The following is a 20447-nucleotide window of genomic DNA, read 5'->3' as shown; positions in this document are numbered from 1 at the left end:
CTTTTTGAAGATGATTATACATGAAGGAAAGGAACAAAACAGACTCACCTATCACACAGTACAGATAGGGTGGCTTGCAGAATCACAAACCTGACTTCTAGTCCAAGCTTGGGTATTTACAACTACATGCCCTTGGGTAAGTTACTTACCCTCATAAAATGTGTGTTTCCTCACCTGTAAAATGGGAGGTAACATCTTCTATTTTGCGAGGCTATTGCAAGGATTAGAAATTATAAACATATAATGGTTGACAGGTACTAGGCATGAAATCAATGGGAGCTATTATTATCCTAAAGCCAACATAAAACTCTGCCTTTGAAGAAATCATGTTAAGAAGTAACAAAACTGGTGTGAAATATAGTCTTGTGGAATGAATTGATGAATGAAATTGGTTAATTTTATTAGTACCAAAAAAGCCATTTGTTAAACTCCTACTATGTGTAAAGTTTCTCCAAGATACATGGGTTCTGTCTTCCAAAGGCTTGATATGTAAGCAATAAGACAGAAACACACATTGCAACTGGGGTACAAGGCAGACTGTGGTAATTGATATAACAGTGGTAGACACAACACAGTACTCTCGGAGAACCAGAGTGGAAGAGAGTTAGTATTTCTAAGGAATTTAAAAAGACCTCATGGAGGTGATAGCATTTGAGCCAGTTAAGGAAGGACAGATGTTAGCAGAGGGCTGGTGCTACAGCCTGTGTTTACAAGAGGGGTGGTGCAGAATGTATTCAGGGAATCAAGAGCAGTCCCAACTGATGGGTGTATGGGGTTTCATATGCTTCAAATGGAATGGTCACTGGCCAGGAAACTGGTAAGAGGCAGCAGGAGTGGAGTATCAGAATGGTTTCAAAAGAGACTCAGGCAACCAAAAGTAATAGGATTGGACAATTTAATCCATTTAGGGTTTGAGGGTGGGTACTAGGTCTTGAGGTTGAGTGATAGTGAAGATCTATAATGCTATTATGAATTTGGTTTGCGACCGTTTGAGTATGATGTGTCTGAAGGATGTGCATTTGGCAATACTTTTTGGCAAAGGGGTATCTGGTGTGTGTCTAAATCCTGGAAGACAGATTATTAGCTCATTTATTCATTAACTCAATAAATGAGTTAGTAAGTACTACTCTGTAACACAGAAAGACTAGGACCAGAGGAATAGAACTCCCTGTCACACACAAAGAGAGACAGGCAAGCCTGAATGACAATTTCTCTGGTAGAGATGGCTGGAAATGCCATTAGAACAGTGTTCTGGGCCCTGGCCTGATGAAGAAGCTTGGGAACATTTCTAGAAAGAACCGATCTGGGCTGAGTTCTGAGGGTGCTGAGCAGAAGTTGCTGGCAGAGGGGGTGGTGGGTAGGTACTTTAGGCAAGACTGTAAGAAAGAGAACAGGAGGCTTGATTGAGACTAGAGAATAGAAAGGGAGGGTGGTGGAGGATAAGAGAGCAGGTCCCAGGGGAGTCACTTTCAGCAAGGAAGCAAATATACATTTGAGGAAGATATTGGAGATCAGGTCAGACAGGCAGGAGGCCAATTAGACCTGCAGGAATCCAGAGGAAATATGTGGAGGGCTGGGAACAGACCAATTGGGTAAAAAAATGAGTTGTGGAAATCCAGTGCTGCTTCTGTCCCCTAGTTGGCCTGTCTGGAGGATAAGTGTCTTGTCCTTTGGTCTCCCTAGTCCTCAGTGACAAGTCCCCCTCTCTTTCTCAGTGTTCTCCAGCTGTAATAACAGCCAGTGGGGACAGAAACAAATTGAACAATCTTTGAATGCTGTCATGAAAACAAATAAAAACCAATCAATTAAAACCATGCAAGAATTTGCATAAGCTCTAAAAGTTATTCTAATATGCTTTTCACAAAACTTTATTAAATAGCCACATAAAGAAGAAAATTTCACAAATTGGTCATTCACTAAATTGGCTTTTGACACATTGATCTCTGAAGAAATCCACCAGTCACATAACTCTTCATGGTTCTTCTTTTGTGGCACTTATTAGAGTTGAAATTTTTGTAATTACTTAGCTCTTATATCTTCCACTGAGAAGATTGTAAGTGCCCTGACAGCAGGAACTGTCACCCTTCCATGTATCACCCTTATATTGAAAGAGAGATATTCCAATTGGGTGCAAGTAGAAAACAACATAATTCTTTCCAGACTTTATTCCTTTAAATCCTTTCACGGGTCTCCTTTTTCCTTGCTCATTGACAGAAACATGCACAAGTGTCATAACTTTTCAATCATTCTTAGATTAGAGAAAACATAAAAAAATTAAGGCTTTTAGTCCCAGGAAAGATCATATAACAACAGCTACAATGTCCAGTTCTCTGTAATCATTGGAACTCTGACCTTCATTTCAGGTGAAAGCTTCTCAGACTTGCTTTAAGGGGTATGGTGGGCCTGGTATTCACTGAATGGCAAACAAAACACAACAAAACAAAACAAACCCAACAAAAACAGAATATTGAGGAGAATTTACATTAAAGGAGCTGAAGATGTGGAGCAAGTAAAAGAGAGTTTGCTTCCCAGCCAGAGAGGGGTCCTTTGCTCCATGTGTCTACTGTGGCAGAGAGCTCCAGAAGATGAAGGCTGAAAAAAGGCCACTGAATTAGATGAACAAGGATTACTGGGACTCCTCAAAGAAGTAGTCTTAGCTGAGTGTTAGAGGTAGAAACCAGACCTTTGAGAGTTGAGGCCAGCAAATGGAAGCAGAAGTACAGGGTAGCCATTTGATTGACCTTGTACTTAGAAACAGGAAATTGAACACAGGCTTTAAAAAAAAAAAAATCTCTGCTTCCAGGGTGTCTGGGTGGCTCAGTTGGTTAAGTGTCAAACTCTTGGGATCCCTGGGTGGCGCAGCGGTTTAGCGCCTGCCTTTGGCCTAGGGCGCGATCCTGGAGACCCGGGATCGAATCCCACGTCGTGCTCCCGGTGCATGGAGCCTGTTTCTCCCTCTGCCTATGTCTGTGCCTCTCTCTCTCTCTCTCTCTCTCTGTGACTATCATAAATAAATGAAAATTAAAAAAAAAAAGAATTTAAAAAAAAAAGAAATCTTATAAAAAAAAAATAAGTGTCAAACTCTTGGGTTTGGCTCACTTTATGATCTCAGAATCATGAGATCAAGCCGCACATTGTGGGGCTCTGTGGTCAGCACAGAGTCTGCTTGAGATTCTCTCTCCCTCTCCCTCTGCCCCTTCCCTCCTGCTCATGTTCTCTGTCTCTCTAAAATAAACAAAAAAATCTGTAAAAACAAAAACAAGGGATCCCTGGGTGGCGCAGCGGTTTGGCGCCTGCCTTTGGCCCAGGGCGCAATCCTGGAGACCCGGGATTGAATCCCACGTCGGGCTCCCGGTGCATGGAGCCTGCTTCTCCTCCCTCTGCCTGTGTCTCTGCCTCTCTCTCTCTCTCTGTGACTATCATAAATAAAATAAAATAAAATTCTTAAAAAAAAAAAAAAAACAAAAAACAAAAAACAAAAAACTCTGCTTCCCCTTCAAGTGCCACTAAAGTAAGAATAAAACAATTTTAAAAAATAAGGTATACATTACACCCCATTACACCCAAATGGAATGGGGAGAGTGTTAGAGGCCTCTAGTTAGGTTCTAACAGGATGCCTGGCAGCCAGGAAAGAAGTCATAGCCAGCTATCAGGAAAGTCAGAGGCCTGTCCTGGCAGCATTCCAAAACAAAGCCACGAAAGCCAGATTAAACCAGACAGGCCCAAGATGGCTGACCAGATGGATGGATTGGGTCAAAGTTTCAGGACCCAATGTCTCCGCAGTCTACCCTGCAACGAGATGACTACAGACTTGAGGTATTACCAAAATTTTAGAAGCTACAAAGCAGATGGGCCGGTGGTAATGGTTTTAGCAGACCAGAGAGAACTGAAAGGCCTCATGAGGAAAATCCATAAGAATAAAGCATATATATCCCACAGAAACCCAGACAAGTTTAGGCATTAGTACTTTTGAAGAACATGGAGTGACTGAAAATCCAGGCAATTGTTTAAAAGAAATGCTTGTATGAACATGTTATAAAGGACTCGGATATAAATAGCAGAAGAAAAAAAGAAACAAATAGCAGAAGAGACAGCAATGATTTGAAAGTGATTGTTTCTGGATGGAGAGAACCAGGGTGAGAATGGGTATGATAGGGTATTTTTAAAAAAGATTTTATTTATTTATTCATGACAGAGAGAGAGAGAGAGAGAGAGAGAGAGAAAGAGGCAGAGACACAGGCAGAGGGAGAAGCAGGCTCCTTGCAGGGAGCCCGACATGGGACTTGATTCCTGGTCTCCAGGATCACAACTTGGGCTGATGGTGGCGCTAAACCACTGGGCCACCGGGGCTGCCCAATAAGGGTATTTCATAAGCAAAGATAATTGGTTCATGATCTTATCTGACTGGTCAGTATCTATGCTCAATCAGTTGTTAAACATTTTTAGCATTACCATGGTTTTAAGCCTTATTTGCCTTTGTAAACTACACACATGAATTAATGTGATAAACATAATTAAATGAAGAAGAATATCAGTAGGCTTGCAGCAGAGAAGAATTAAGTATTAGAGTTTGAAGGAAAATGGATGGGATAGTAACACAAAGGGACCCAGAATAAAGAGAGACTTTGCTGTTGTCAGGACATAGGAGATTTCATGATAACTATAGGCTAAGATCAGGAATCTAACAGAATAGGAAAGACTGAAGCTGTAAGAGAAAGGGACAATATTGTTGAAACACAATTGAGGAAGATATAGGAGAAGGTATAATCAGAGAATGACGGAGAAGATTGCGTTAGAAATTAAGCAGTTTCCTATTCCAACGACCTTTCACGGTAAGCTGGAATCAATTTTATAGTAATTATTATATTTTAAATTTCAAGTTAGTCATGGTAATGACTAACATTGCTCAACATACTGGCTGCTGTCAATGGCAATAATCAAATGAGAGCTAGAAAGTTATTGTGGGGCAGTAGCCAGGGACAGAAGAGTAAGTTTGTTTATCTGATGTGTAAAACATGAAGACAGCAGGCTTTAATGCTGAGGGAATGGGGTAAGTTACATGTATCCATGGATCCTCAATACCTAGAGCAGTGTTGATCTCTAAGGATGTAATTAAAGGGGTTTGCAAATGCACTTGCAAACCAGTCTTTGTCTGAAAGAGATTATAAATTATGCTTCATACATTTATGTAAACTCGTCTTTCCATTGAATGTATATAGATGTTAAGTCAATAAGCAAATTATTTAAATCATCATGGAAATTATATTGACTCTGTCACTTCCTTCCTTCCCACAATAAGATACTAAAAAAAAAAAAAGACTATCACATATGTGGTTGATTGATGGTAGAAGATGCGGTGATGGATCAAAAGGTTTCTTAATGTTTATCTTTGTGGTAAACACTGTTTTACTAAAACCTTATTTTACTCTACTTCCAAGCAAACGGAAAGATTGCCCTTGACAAAAATGAATAGAGAATAAATGCACAGTATAACATAAGGTGACAAATGTTATACAAGGTAAGAGGGATAGAGATTGGGGAGAGTGAGGGAGAAAACTGCTATTTTTGTATGGAATTGTCAGGGAAGGTTTATCTTGAAGCAGAGATATGAAGGTGAGTGAGCAAGCCATGCACCTACCTAGATGTGAGGTGTCATGGTCAGAATTAGCCAAATCTGTAGGGGAGAAGCATAGGTGATGTGCTCTTGGTGTAGAGACCTGGTGTGGTTGCAGAGGAGTAAGTGGCTGGAGGGAGAGGAAGAGGAGGTGAGATCAGAGAACTGGAGGGTTGGGTGAACAATCACATAGGACTTAAAATTCACTGTAGAGACCAGCTTATTCTCAAAATGAAATATAAAGCCATTGGAGGATGTGAGCCTCCCAATATTTTGAAGTTGAGGAGATGATGGAGAGTTAGAAAAGGAAATGAGAAGATGTGGTCAGTGAAGTAAAAAACAAATAAATAGAAAATAGTGCACAGTAGCAAGGAGAAGGAAGGAGTGGCCGGCAGCTGTGTTTAATGCTTCTTTAGTTAAATGGTGACCTTGGGAAATGCAATTTTGTTGGAATGGTGGGAACTCAAGTCTGACTGGGTTCAAGAAATAATGGAAAAAGAGAAACTGAGCACAGCAAATTTTTGAGAGTTTAAATGTAAAGAGGCACAGAGAAATGGGGCAATAATTGGAAGGGGGTATTAAGTCAAGAGAGGGTTTTTGTTTTAAGATAGAAGATCATATACATTTGTACAGTGAAATGAATGCTGGATTGAAAATAATACCCAACTGCAACACCCACAGATAAGCGAATGGCAGAGTCGACACTTCTAACCCCAGTAGGAGCAGTTCATCAGCCACATGGCAGGGTTAAAAATAATGAAAAGTTAATTAAGTACTATATGAAGTCAGCCCTGTCCCCTCAATCAGTAATATTAAAATGAGTATTTAAATATAGATTTATATCATTAATGATGAACCTCTCCCTATGTGTTTATTGTGCATTTTGCTCCTTGTGAACTATCTTTTGCAGCTAATATGCCATGAAATCAAATGAAAAATTTAAAAAATAATGAAGTGTGTTTAATGATATTATTATATTAAAGATTGTTGAAAATTATTAAAATATTATTTATGTGCTTAAAATTGTATTTTTTTAAAGATTTTATTTATTCATGAGAAACACAGAGTAAGAGGCAGAGACACAGGCAGAGGGAGAAGTAGGCTCCCCACCAGGAGCCCAATGCAGGACCTAATTCCCTGACCCCGGATCATGCCCTGAACCGAAGGTAGTCCTCCAACTGCTGAGCCACACAGGTGTCCCAAATTGTATTTGTTTTTTAAGCTGCATTATGTATATAGCAGTATATTTATTATTGATAAGTAAATATATTTACATATACTAGAAGCACATGTCCAAAAATTTTTAGCAATTATGACTATAGTCTACTCATCTATAAAACATGACTCAACTCTTCTGTTACTATTGCTTTTTTGTGTATATGGATATGTTTTGTTTTGTTTTGTTTTGGCCCTTGGTATTTGCAATGATGTAATGATTATTTTGACTTGAATTTTGTCTTTTTTATTCTAGGCAGGACGACAATGAAACAATTTTAGATCGGTGGTTGGTAATTAGAAAACAGGAAGCAAACAATCCCTTATTTACCCTGGTACATAGCTGTATAACTTTACCTGGGTGTTCCTTATCCATTGTTTTTGGTTTTCATCTGTATCCTATAAACAAAGGAAAAAGAATGATCAACTATGACCAAAGTACAGAAAAGGTCACCAATTCCTGCTTGTACTGCTAGGTAGCTGTGTGAACTTGGGTAAATGACTACTTTCTGATTCTGTTCTTCTGTAAAATGTAGAAAATAAAAATAATATTCTCACAGAGCTATTCCAAGGATCAAATGAAAAATACATGGGAAAACATGAATGAACATTTAAGACCCTATGGAAATGCAAATATGATAGTAACTGTGGTAGATTGTAAGTGGCCCCAATTCTAGCCTCCCTGCATTCCAGTCATTTGCTGGGGGAAAGGTGTATTTTCTTAACTGTAGACTCTGGGTCTGGCCATGTGACTCGCTTTAATTAACAAGCAGTCAGTAGGTGTTACACAAGAGATTGGAAAGTATTTGTCCAATTAGGTTTGTCCTTTTGCTTCTCTGCCATAGCTATGAGAAGAATATAGCTAGGCAAACAAAGAAGAATCACTCTACTTAAGCCCAATTTAGGTCAGCTGATCACCAGCCAACCTGCAGCCTAGTATATTAAATAAATTTTCTGAAACTGAGATTTTGTGGTGATTTTATTATTATGACATTAACTATCTGGTATAATCATCATTTCCCTGGAAAATATTGAGAGAAAAAAATGGAAAAGATTCAAAAAGGGCAAACAATATAGCATTTTGTCTTTCTTCCAGAAGTGAATAAACTCATATCCTGAAAGTTAACCGTATGGGAAGTCTTTCCATTTGGAGAGTTTTAGGCCTCCTGTGGCCTCAGTGTCTTCTCATCCTGGTCTTCACTAGCAATTTTTTTCTATAATCTTTTCCTCTCCTTGGATCTGTCCATCTTTTATCATACCTGTTTCTGATATAAAGTCATGCTCTGATACCCTGACAACCAGATATTTAACCAGCAGCCACCCTATTCAGATAAAAAAGTAATGTTTCTCTACTAATACTAAATGATGAATACTTAACAAAGAATTTGAATTTTGTTATTTTTGTTGTTGTTTGTTTTATTTTTAAAATAACTATACCATTTGGCCCAGGACCAGTATGTTGTTTTTGGAAATGGTAGAAAAATGGTTGTACGATGTGTGCAGGTAAGGTGGGCATTCTACTCTTTTCTTTAAAAATTGGGAGTATTGCTTTGGGGTCAATTCCATTATTTTTGCCTCAGAGATTTAAAAAAAATCCTTGGCCTAGTTTTTTGGCCTTATTTTTATTATGACAGTTTTGTTTTTTAATATGAAAACAGTTTTGTTTTTTAAGATGGCTGAAATTTTGTTGTTGTTTTCATTTTTAATTAATTAAAAAAATAGGAAACACAAAGGAATATTACAAACAGGTTCAAAAGGGTGCCTATAAAAAGTATATTTCCTTTTTTCCCTTATCCATTTAACTTACCAAGGTCCACCTCGGAGTCAACCACTTAATAGCTCTTTGTGAATCTTTCCAGAGATCATTATTGTACATGAGCCCATGTTTTATTTTCTAACTCTGCCCCCCAACGCCAGTGCAATTTGCAACCAGTGGCCCTTTCTAATGTTTTGTCATTATAATCAAAGTTATAGTGAATCTTTTTACATAATACACGTCATTTCCCACTATACTAAATATATCTGTCAGTACTTAACCTGGGAGTGAAATTTTTAAAAATCAGCACTTTTAACTTTGAAAGATATTGCCTAATTTCTCTTTATAGAGTTCGTTTTCATTTGCATTCCCAACCTTGATATCAGACAGTGCCTATTTTCCATAATCTTGACCACAGAACATATACCTCACTAACTTTTTTATCTTTGCCAATTTGGTATATAAAAATGTTATCAGAGTACATACAGTTTTATTTGCAATTTACCCAATGAGTGAGGCTGAACATCTTTCAATATGCTCAAACTTTGAGATTTTTATTTCTTTCTCCATGCACTAATCATATCTTTTGCTGATGTATATTGGATTGTTTTTTTTGTTTGTTTGTTTGGCCTTTTTTTTGTTTGTTTGTTTTATAGGAAGTCTATATATTAAAGAAACTAGCACCTTGGAATAAGAGTTGCAAAAAATTGTTTGTCTACTGACAAATGGCAAGCCTAGAGTTTTTGACACACTAAACAGATACTTTTTTAAAAAAGATTTTTTTTTTTTTAGAGAGAGAGAGCAAAATAGAGTGAGAGTGAGTGGGGGGAAGAGAGAGAAAAGAGAGAGAATCGCAGAGGGGCATGAGCTCGAGCGTGGAGCCCAATGCCAGGCTCAATCTCATGACCCTGAGATCATGACCTGAGTGGAAACCAAGAATTCAACACTCAACCAGCTGAGCCACCAGGTGCCCTCAGAACGGAAACTTCCAAAACACTATTCCCTATACAAAAAAATTATTTCCAATAAAAACCATGAAAGAAATGAACAATAAATTATGCAGAAAAATGTGAACAGCAAATATTTTCTGTCATTGAAATTCATATACATATTACATATAATATATATATTATATATATATATACACCCTGTTTGTAAAAAATAAAAGTAAAAAACACAATACAAATAAGGAAAAAATAGGGATCCCTGGGTGGTTCAGTGGTTTGGTACCTTCGGCCCAGGGCATGATCCTGGAGTCCCAGGATTGAGTCCTGCATCAGGCTTCCTGCATGGAGCCTGCTTCTCCTCTCTCTGTGTCTCTGCCTCTCACTCTCTATCTGTGTCTCTCATGAATAAATAAAATCTTTAAAAAAAACAAATAAGGAAAAAAATAGATAAATATTTTTAACTACATATTTGTCTTTGATGAAGAAGAAAAAAATTACACCTATGTATAGGTCTGTTATTGTAATGAATAATAATTTTTCAGTTTAACAACAATTAAATACATTGATAAAAAAGGAATAAATTTCATTTTAAAGATATTATTCAAATTTTGTAAAATATGTCCTGCATGTACTGTTGTTTGCTCTTGGCACACCTTTTGGTCTGCACTTTTTTGCTATTTTATATTTTAAAAATAAAAATTCCAAATGGTCATTAGAATGAAAAAACTGAAAACTCTCCTTCTGTTTCTTCATCCTTGTAATTCACTGTGACAATACTGTTTATTCACATTCAGAAAAATGTGATAACACAGAGTTTGGAGACAGGAACTATACTAAAATGACCTGAACAATTCCAATTTATGAGACTGCCTCTATCAGGGCTGAACTGAGAATTGACTGAATTAACTTGCATTTATAACACAATGTCTATTAAAGGATATGTTTTAAAAAATACACCCATTTGAGGTTTACATTTGTATTTTAAAATCTCAATCTCAGTAACCCCAGCAATTGTTAACTGTACTAATACAAGAGCCACTGGCCAGATATGGCTACCTACATTAAAATTAATTAAAATTAAATTAAATAGGAATTCTTCTGTTTCCAGTCAAGATTAAATAATAGGAACCAGGTTTATGCTTCAGCCTAAAACAACTAAGAAATGGGCAAAACATAGCAATGATTTTCAAGATACTGAACACCAGGTGAAGAAAGGTAGTGATCCCTGAGAGTCTAGAAGTAAATGAAGAAGACCTATAATTGCTCCATTTGATTGCCTTGAGAGTTCCATGACTGTGGTACAGAGGGAGGGAACTTGAGCTGAGCCCAAGGGACTCCCTGAGCTGAGGAAAAAGATTTGAGAGTCTGAGGAGACCAAAGCAGTTAGAATTCAAAGAATTGAATACTGTAAAGAAGTGAATGGAATAGAAAAAAGAACTTTGGAGCTCCTTAGCAGATCCCCTCTGAGTGTTCAGCAAGTATTCATCAGCACCTGAGTGTGAAGAAACTACTTCAGACTGGGGAAAGAACCACCGAAAAGAATTCTAGGTGATAGGGACCACATTCAAACAGGGCCATGAATAGTGCTAATTCTTACCACTTGTAATTCATGGGGCATTTGGAGGTGTACACAGAGGATCTTGCCTCAGTAGTGTGGAATAATTAGTTCTAAACTGAGTGCTAGGGACACCTGGGTGGCTCAACAGTTGAGCATCTGCCTTCAGCTCAGGGCATGGTCCTGGAGTCTCAGGATAGAGTCCCACATCGGGCTCCCCTCGAGGAGCCTGCTTCTCCCTCTGCTTATGTCTCTGCTTCTCTCTCTGTGTTTCTCATGAATAAATAAAATATAAAAAAATAAACTGAGTATTATTCTGGTCCTACGTAAAAATGTTTAAAGCAAGACTTGAAAGGGTCAAACTGTTTTCAAGTAACTTAAACATCTCAGAACAAAGTTCAAGAATGTTTATAGGCATACAAAAATACTCAGCAGTAGAGTACTCAGCATACAAAAATACTCTCATACAGTAGAGTAAAATTCATAATATCTGGCACCCCCCAAAATTACTAGGCAGGCAAAGATGCAGCAAAATGACTCATAATGAGAAAAACCAATCAACTGAAATACACCCAGAATGCTAGTATAGATGTTAGATTTAGCAGGTAAAGATATTTAAATATTTATTATAACTGTAGTTCATATGTTTAAAGCGTTAAGTAGAAACATGAAAGATATATAAGAGATCCAAATTGAACTTCTAGAGTTGAAAACTACAATATTTGAGATTAAAAAAATATACTGGATGGAACTAACGACAAGTAGGTCTTGGCAGAAGAAAAGATTAGAAAACCTAAAGATTTATCAAACAAGGTATGAGTGAGCTGTGCAACAAATTCAAGTGGCATGTTTTATGTGTAATTGGAGTTCCAAAGGAGAAGGGAGTGAGATAGGAACAAAAAATATATTTGAAGTAATAAGGGCTGACATTTTTCTAAATGTGATGAAAAATAAAAATCCACAGTTCCAACAAGTTGAATGAATCTCAAGCAGAAGAAACATGAAGGAAACTCCATTAAGGCATCATATTCAAATTTTCAAATACCAGAGATAAAGAGAAAATCTTCAAAAGGGCCAAAGAAAAGAGTCACATCATGGGCAAAGGAACAAAGGTAAGTGTGACAGCAGAGGTCTCATCACTAATGCAAATGAGAAGACAGTGGAGTAACAGTTAAAATATACTGTGTGTGTGTAGGGAGCCCTATCAACATATAAATCTATTCCTAACAAAAATATCATTAAAAGTTTAAGGCAAATAACAACCTCTTTAGATACAAAACTGAAAAATTAATCACCAGTATATTTGCCTTAACAGAAAAGTTTTTTAAAAATCCCTTTAAGCAGAAAGAAAATTATGCTGGATGGCAATCTGGATCCATACAAAGGAATGATGAATGCTGGAAATATCTGGGAATATTTGATATGAGGAGGAGGTCAATGACGACAGTAGCTTTTATCTCTGCTTTGTATCTTGTTGTATCTTTGACATTATTATCAGAGTGATTTTGGACTCATGAATTAGGAAGTATTTACTTCTTTTCTTTTTTGGGGGGAAGAGTTTGAGAAGAATTAGTGTTAATTCTTTCAGTGTTTAGTAGTGAAGCCATCTGATACTGGATATTTCTTTGATGAAATTTTTAAAAATTCCTGATTCATCTCTTGTTGCTTGTCTGTTCAGGTTTACTATTTCTTCTTGATTCAGTTTTGGTAATGTGTGTGTTTGTAGGAATTTGGCTACTCATCTAGGTTATCTAATATATTGGCATATAATTGTTCATAGTACCCTTTTATCAGTCTTTTGATTTCGGTAAGGTCAACAGTAATGTGTCCACTTTCTGATTTTATTTGTGTCTTTTTATGTCAGTCTAGTTAAGGTGTGTTCATTTGATCTTTTCAAAGAACCAAATTTTTGTTTAGTTGAATCTATTATGTTACTATTTATTTTTCCCACCTACAATTTCTCCTCCTCTTCCTTCCCTTCTTCCTCCTTTTTTGGAGGCTAAACAACACGCTACTAAACAACCAATGGATCAGTGAAGAAATCAAAGAGGAAATAAAGAAATACATGGAGACAGATGAAAATGAAGACATAATGGTCCCATATCTTTGGGATACAGCAGAAGCAGTTCCAAGAGGGACATTTTTAGTGATACAGATCTACCTGAAGAAAAAAGAAAAATCTCAAATGAACAATCTAATCTAACACCTAAAGGAACTAGAAAAGAACAAACATAGCCCAAAGTTGTTGGAAGGAAGGAAATAATAAAGATCAGAGAGGGAATAAATGAAATAGAGACTAAAAAGATAGAAAAAAAATCAGTAAAATCAAGAGTTGGTTCTTTGAAAAGATAAACAAAATTGATAAACTTTAGCCAGACTCATCAAGAAAAAATGGAGGACTCAAAGAAATAAAATCAGAGATGAAAGAGAAATTAACAACCAAATTAACAGAAATATAAAGCATTTGACAAAATTCTTTATTCGTTCATGATAAAAACTCCCCATTCTAATCTTTATTATTTCCTTCCTTTTCCTAGCTTTGGATTTATTTTGCTCTTCTTTTTCTGGTTCTTTAAGGTGTAAGGTTAGATTTTTGATTAAGGATATTTGTTATTTTTTAATGTAGGCATTTACTGCTATAAATTTCCCTGTGAGAACTGCTTTTGCCACATCTCGAAAGTTTTGGTATGTTGTATTTTTGCTTTCATTCATTTCTAAGTATTTTCTAATTTACTTTGTGATTTCTTTGACCACTGGTTAAGAGTACATTGCTTAATTTCCACATATTCGTGAATTTTCCAGTTTTCTTTCTGTTACTGATTTCTAGCTTTATTCCATTATCTTTCGAGGAACTCTTTCTAAGGATTTCAATATTTTTAGATTTGAGACATGTGCTGTGGCTTAACATATGGGCTATGCTGGAGAATGTTCTATGTGCACTTGAGAAAAATGTGTATTCTTCTTTTGTTGAGTGTAGTGCTCTGTATGTCTAGTTGTTAGGTTAGGTTGATTTATAGTGTTATTAAAATCCTCTATTTTCTTATTTGTCTTCTGTTTAGATTTTCTATCCATTATGGAAGGTGGGATATAGAAGTCCCCAACTATTATTAGAATTCTTTTCTTCCCTTCAATTATGTCATTGTCTCATATATTTTGGGCTTTACTATTTGGTATGTGTATGTTTATAATTATACATTTTAAATGAATTCTTTTGTCAATATCTAGTGTTCTTTGTCTCTCATAACAAGACAAAATTAAGGTTAATTTTATCTGACATTAGTGTGGCCACTTCTAGTTCTCTTTTGGTTGCTATCTGCATGGAATATTGTTTTCCACCCTTTCATTTCAATCTATTTATGTCTTTGGATCTAAAGTGAGTCTCTTGTAGATAGCATATAGTTGGATCACATTTAGTTTTTTAAAAAATAAATTCTGCCAGTCTCTACCTTTCATTGGAGAATTTAACCTACTTATATTTGTTTATAAGGAAGGCCTTATTTTAACCATTTTGCAATTTGTTCTCTGTATTACAACTTTGTATTCTTTATGTCTTCTGTTATGGCCTTTTCTGTTTAGTTGATTTGTTTATAGTGAACTATTTTGATTTTCTTCTTACATCTTTTATGTATATTTTTAAGATTTTCTTTGTGGTTGCTATGGAGATTATACTTAACATCTTAAATGTATAACAATTTAGTTTGAATTGATACCAACCTCACTTCAAGAGTAGATAAAAACCCTGGTCTTATATAGGTCCATCTCCTCTTCTATGTTGTTATGGCCATATATTCATCTTTATGCATTGTATGCCTACTAATATAGATTTATCATTATTTTTATACATTCTTCTTTTAAATCATGTGAAATACAAAGAGGTGCTCCAAACCAAAAATGAAATTATGCCAGCCTTTGTATTTACCTTTGTATTTAGTTATCTTTATTGAAGTTATTTATTTCTTCTTGTGGCTTCCAGTTACTGTCTAGTGTATTTTTTGGTCAGCCTGCAGGACTATCTTTCTCATAATGAATTTCTTATTTACCAATGACTAACTCCATCAATTAATCTGAAAATGTCTTAATTTCTCCTTCATTTTTAAAGGATAGTTTTTTTCAATATAGAATTCGTCATTGACAGTCTTTTCTTTCAGCACTTTAAAAATATTCCACTCTCTTCTCCATGCCTCAATGGTTTCTAATGAGAAATATACTTCTAATCTTATTGAAAATCTTTTGCTCATGATGAGTTACTTTTCTCTTGCTGCTTTCAAGATATTTTGTTTAGTTCCTTGGCTTTTAACAATTTCATTATAACGTGTCTTGGTGTGGACTTCTTTGCATTATCTTTTTAGAGGCTGGTAAGCTTTCTAAATCTGTAGACTCTTATCTTTTAGCAAATTTGGGAAGTTTTTGGCTATTATTTCTTCAAATATTCTTTTTAACCTGTTCTCTTCTCTGGGTTTCTAGTGTGTATATTTTGGTGTTCTTAATGGTGATCCACAGGTCTTAAGCTATGTTAGCTTCTCTGTTTTTTTCTTTCTGATCTTCAAACTGGATAATTTGACTGATCAAGTTCACTTACTCTTCTGCCTGCTTCACTCTACTATTAAAACTCTAGTGAGTTTTTTATTTCTGCTATACTTTTCGGCTCCAGAATTCCTGATTGTTTTTTTTTTTTATGATTTCTATCTCTTCATTGATATTATATGTTTGCTCATGCATCATCTTCCTGGTTTCCTTTAGCTCTTTGAATATATTTAAGTTAGTTGATTTAAAGTCTTTCCCTAGTAATTCCCAAGTCGGTTCTTCCTCATTTCTGTTAATTTCTCCTATAAATGGGATACATTTTGTTTCCTTGCATGCTTAATATTTTTTTGTTAAAAATAGACATTTTGAATATTACAATGTAGTAACTCTTGAAATCATATTTTTCCTTCTACTCAAGGTTTGCTTTTCTTCCTTGCTGTACACTGTAGCTGTTTGTTTATTGAGTTTTCTAAACTGTTTTTGTAGGAAGTTTGTTTTTTGTGATGTGTGGTGTCTGAAGTTTCTGTTCCTTTACCTTGCAGTAAGCTAGTGTTTGGACAAATATTTCTTTGAGTGAGAGAGAGAGAGGGAAAGAGAGAGAGAGAGAGAGAGAGAGAGAGAGAGAGAGAGAGAGAGAGAGAGAAGGAAAAGGAAAAGGAAAAGGGAAATGAGAGGAGAAATAAAATAAAAAGAATAAGAAATTCCTTAAATCAATAACAACAAAAAACCTCTTTTTTTTTCTTTTGTAGAAGAATGGCCCCTTCTACACTTAGCCAGGCCATTTACAATTTATCTCCTAGCCTTCACTTCATGCTTGCACTGAGCCTAGAGATCAACTAGAAGTATAGGCTTAGGGTCTTCCTAGATCTTTTCTGAGCATGCATTCTACCCTGGGCATGTGTGTTGCTTTTTAAATTCCCAAGTATTCACGGGGACTTTTAAATGGTCCAATTTCCCATAGAAACCCTCTCCCTAATTTTTTCTCCAAGCTTTGGCACTCTCCTGTTTGTCTCAACCGTAATCTTTGGTCTAGGTAGCTGCATGTTGTTTAGTGCTTCACAATGTTTTTGAGGAATGATCACCGCCTTTCCACTCTGAGTTGAGTTCTAAATTAGGCAAAACAAAGACAAATATATTTGGTCAGTCTTTCCAGTATCCCCCAGGCAGGTTAGAACAAACCCTATTCTTTTTAAATAAATTCTGCTCTGCTCCTTCTAGAGCTAGGGATAAGAGTTCCACATGTGGACTGCCATCTTCAAGACTGCCACTGAACTGGGGACAGGGTAGGGCAAAGTCAAGTAGAAATGACACAGAGCTTTCTTACCATTTTTAAGCTGCCTTTTTCTTCATTCAGTGTTTACTTGGATGCTGTAGCCTTTGATTAATAACTAGAGTTCTGACAAAGTTGGCCCTGAGAGACTGCATGATTGTGTGTGTGTGTGTGTGTGTGTGTGTGTGTGTGTGTGTGTGTGTGTGTGAAGTGTTTGGATTTGCCTACTCTGCCATTTTTGCTGACCTCACTCACTCTCTGCATTGTGTGTTGCTTCCTGTGCATATTGTCTTTCCATCATCTCATCACTCTGCTGAACACACCCTAATTCTTTCTTTCCAAAATATTACTGATATAAACTTAGGCTTGTAATAAACTTTTAGGGTAAATAAAATTTTGGGGTTTTGGTCGGGGTTTATGTTACAGTACAATACTCCCACAGTATTGAACAACCATATTGAATGAAACATTTGGCTTCCCTATTCTTTAATATATGTTGGTCATTAATGCAGCAGCCAAGCCCTCTGTTCTGGTTTTATCTCCCAGAGAAACCTGAGTCCCCTTATCTCTACATCTGGGCAGCAAAACCAGAATTCTCTCACTATTCAGAAAATCCTGTTTATCTCACACCAGTTCACTCTTGTCATTGACATAATTCACCTTCAAATAAGTCCATCAAAAAAAACAAAAAACAAAAAACAAATAAGTCCATCAAAAAGTTTTGATATAAAAAAGGGTGTGGGACTTTTTATTCCTTAGAGGGAAATCTGGTCTCCACTTTCAAAATCACAAAAATTTCTTCCAGATGTACATATTTTCATTTAGAAAATGTAGACACATTTTAAAACTTCTTTGAACACATTTGAAGACATGTTGTCTGTATGGTAACTTCCATTTAAAAAGTTTTCTCCTAGTATTACATTTTCTTTTATAAACTAATATTTTAAGAAGTTCTGAAATTTTCACAAATATGGTAATTCCTACAAAATTCTGTTTTTTAAAGAAAAGAAGACAACTTTATTATTGGATGATTATTCAGTAAAAGAGGCTCCCTTTCTGCAGGTGAAAAATACTATTTTGTTTTTTATTGGTTTTGTTCTGGGAATAGAATTAAAAATACTATTTTGCTATTTATTGGTTTTGTTCTGGGAATAGAAAATGTGACTAAAATGTCTTTTTCTCAAAAACAAGTTTTTCCTGATTCTAAAATAACATGCATTTATTTGGATTTTAAAAAGATGAATAATGGGGACACCTGGGTGGCTCAGTGGTTGAGCATCTGCCTTTGGCTCAGGTCGTGATCTTGGGTCCTAGGATCAAATTCTACATCAGGCTCCCCACTGGAATCCTGCTTCTCCCTCTGCCTATGTCTCTGCCTCTCTCTCTGTGTCTCTCCTGAATAAAGAAATAAAATCTTTAAAAAATAAGATGAATAATGCATAAAACAGAATTTCTGAATTCTGAAAATTCATAAATGTATAAAACAAAAAGTAAAAATCACCAGTAATCTCATTACTTAAGATACCAACTGGTGGGATCCCTGGGTGGTGCAGCGGTTTGGCGCCTGCCTTTGGCCCAGGGCGCGATCCTGGAGACTCGGGATCGAATCCCACGTCGGGCTCCCGGTGCATGGAGCCTGCTTCTCCCTCTGCCTGTGTCTCTGCGCCTCTCTCTCTCTCACTATGTGCCTATCATAAATAAATAAAATTAAATTAAAAAAAAAAAGATACCAACTGGTATCTATTTGATATATACCCCCCAGGAACTTTTAAATTGCTGTTTATATGAGCAGCTATATTTATGTATTCGTGTGTGCGTGTGTGTGTGTGTGTGTACACACAGGTACATAAATGTGTGTATATTTTCTTCTTTAACAAAAATAAGATTTTAGTAAGGGCTTTTGTCTCAATAAATATATAATGTGTCATTTTAATAGCTACATGATAGTTAATTTATAGATGTACAATAATTGAATCAATTTCTTATGAATGAGCACTTAGTTTATTTTCATTTGTTCTGTTACAAACATTGCATATATATTTTAGAAGTTACAAGAACTTATTTAAAGTAAGTAATTCTGATTTATTTATTTTATTTTTTTATTTTTAAATTTTTTTGTAATTCTGATTTCTTAGGTAGTTTTCTTTAAATATTTGCTTCTTTAAACTGGCATTAAGACAAAACAGCTTTTGTAACACTGTTTCAAAGTGCTTTGACCACAAAAGTAGGCAATAATCAATAATTGTCTAAAATATCTTAAACCTATATAACTTAATATGTGATCTTCCAGCCTGGCTATAATCTGTCCTATCAGTTTTGACTGCTCAACTTTCCCCCTGTCTCCATTCTGATCAAATGGATTTATTCACCTGGAGGAAACTAATGTTTTACTATCCTTCTACCATATAACTGGTATGAAAAGGGTGAAAGTTACTCTGTTTCTCTACACTAATCCAGAATTACGAATCCAGCTCAAATCCCACTTGGTCCATAGACTCTTCCTGGTCTCTTAACAGGTAGGGATTTTTTCCCCTCATTAAAGTCCTTTGGCACATGATATTTACAACATTTTTGGCAATTGAATATCTTGCAACAGTTCCTTCTCAAATTTATTTAAATCTTATTACTTTCTCATTGTCATGTCATCTTTCTACCACTGTACCGAAGGGCTGTTGAAGGAAGAGATCAGACATGCTATTTTCCCAGTACTATACCTTGCATGTAGAAGGATTTGGTAAATACTTTTTGATTTAATACAATGACTGTAAATTATAGATCTCTATTAGTAAAATTCTCATTCAATTAATTTCTATGCACAGATAAGAGAACATGAAAAAAAAAGCAATTTCTTAAAGCACTTTCATCAAGATATTAACACAAAATCTTTGTTACTGACTATATATTGCCACTGTTGGTATCTGAACTATGTAATCTCTAAAGTCAAAATAATACATTTAAGATTTTTCTCTTTTTTACTTATTTTAAATTTTTTAAATTTATTTTTTTTTAAATTTTTAAAATTTAAATTCAATTAATTAACATATAGTGTATTATTAGTTTCAGAGGTAGAAATCAGTAATTCATCAGTCGCATATAACACCCAGTGCTCTTTATGTCACATGTCCTCCTTAATGCCCATTACCCAGTTACCCCATCCTTCCATCCACCTCCCCTCCTGCAACCTTCAGTTTGTTTCCTATGATTAAGGGTCTCTTATGGCTTGTCTCCCTGTCTGATTTCATCTTATTTTATTTTACCCTCCCTTCACCCATGTCTTAAGATTTTTCTTACATTCTTATAATATTAAAAACATCTACTTAGAATAGGCTAAATATTGAGTTACTTACCTTGCAAAAACTTAGGCAGAAGCACAAATGTAACAAAATAACATGAACAAGCTTCATTTTGGAAACTTTCAGGGTCTGTCTCTCTTCTCCACCCTGGATATTCTTTTGAAATTTAATTTTTAACCTTTGAAAAAATATTTAGAAAGAGCAAGGCTCCTAAAGAGCTTTGCACTTTTGAACTCAGAGAATTTGGCTAAAATCCAGAGTTTTACCGTAACT

General features: G+C 35.7%; 1 protein-coding gene across 3 annotated transcripts in view; it reads right to left on the bottom strand.

The window, feature by feature from the left end:
* CFI (complement factor I) overlaps window positions 1-20447 on the bottom strand; it is a 50824-nt gene extending 30377 nt beyond the window's left edge. Inside the window, exons 1-3 of one of the 3 annotated variants that reach the window (XM_072755485.1) lie at window positions 20229-20447; window positions 18411-18569; window positions 7187-7228 (exon numbers count right to left, since the gene is read on the bottom strand). In XM_072755485.1, the coding sequence (XP_072611586.1) occupies window positions 7187-7228; window positions 18411-18569; window positions 20229-20285 (258 nt within the window). In that variant the 5' untranslated portion in view covers window positions 20286-20447. The remainder of the gene's footprint in view (window positions 1-7186; window positions 7229-18410; window positions 18570-20228) is intronic. The other 2 variants (XM_072755487.1, XM_026017582.2) reach the window with 2 other exon arrangements.

Source organism: Vulpes vulpes, chromosome 4 (genome assembly GCF_048418805.1).
Source record: "Vulpes vulpes isolate BD-2025 chromosome 4, VulVul3, whole genome shotgun sequence".
In the NCBI taxonomy this organism is placed as follows: Eukaryota; Metazoa; Chordata; class Mammalia; order Carnivora; family Canidae; genus Vulpes; species Vulpes vulpes.
The sequence above is the reverse complement of the archived record's forward strand: the minus strand, read 5'-3'. Positions and strand labels throughout refer to the sequence as shown.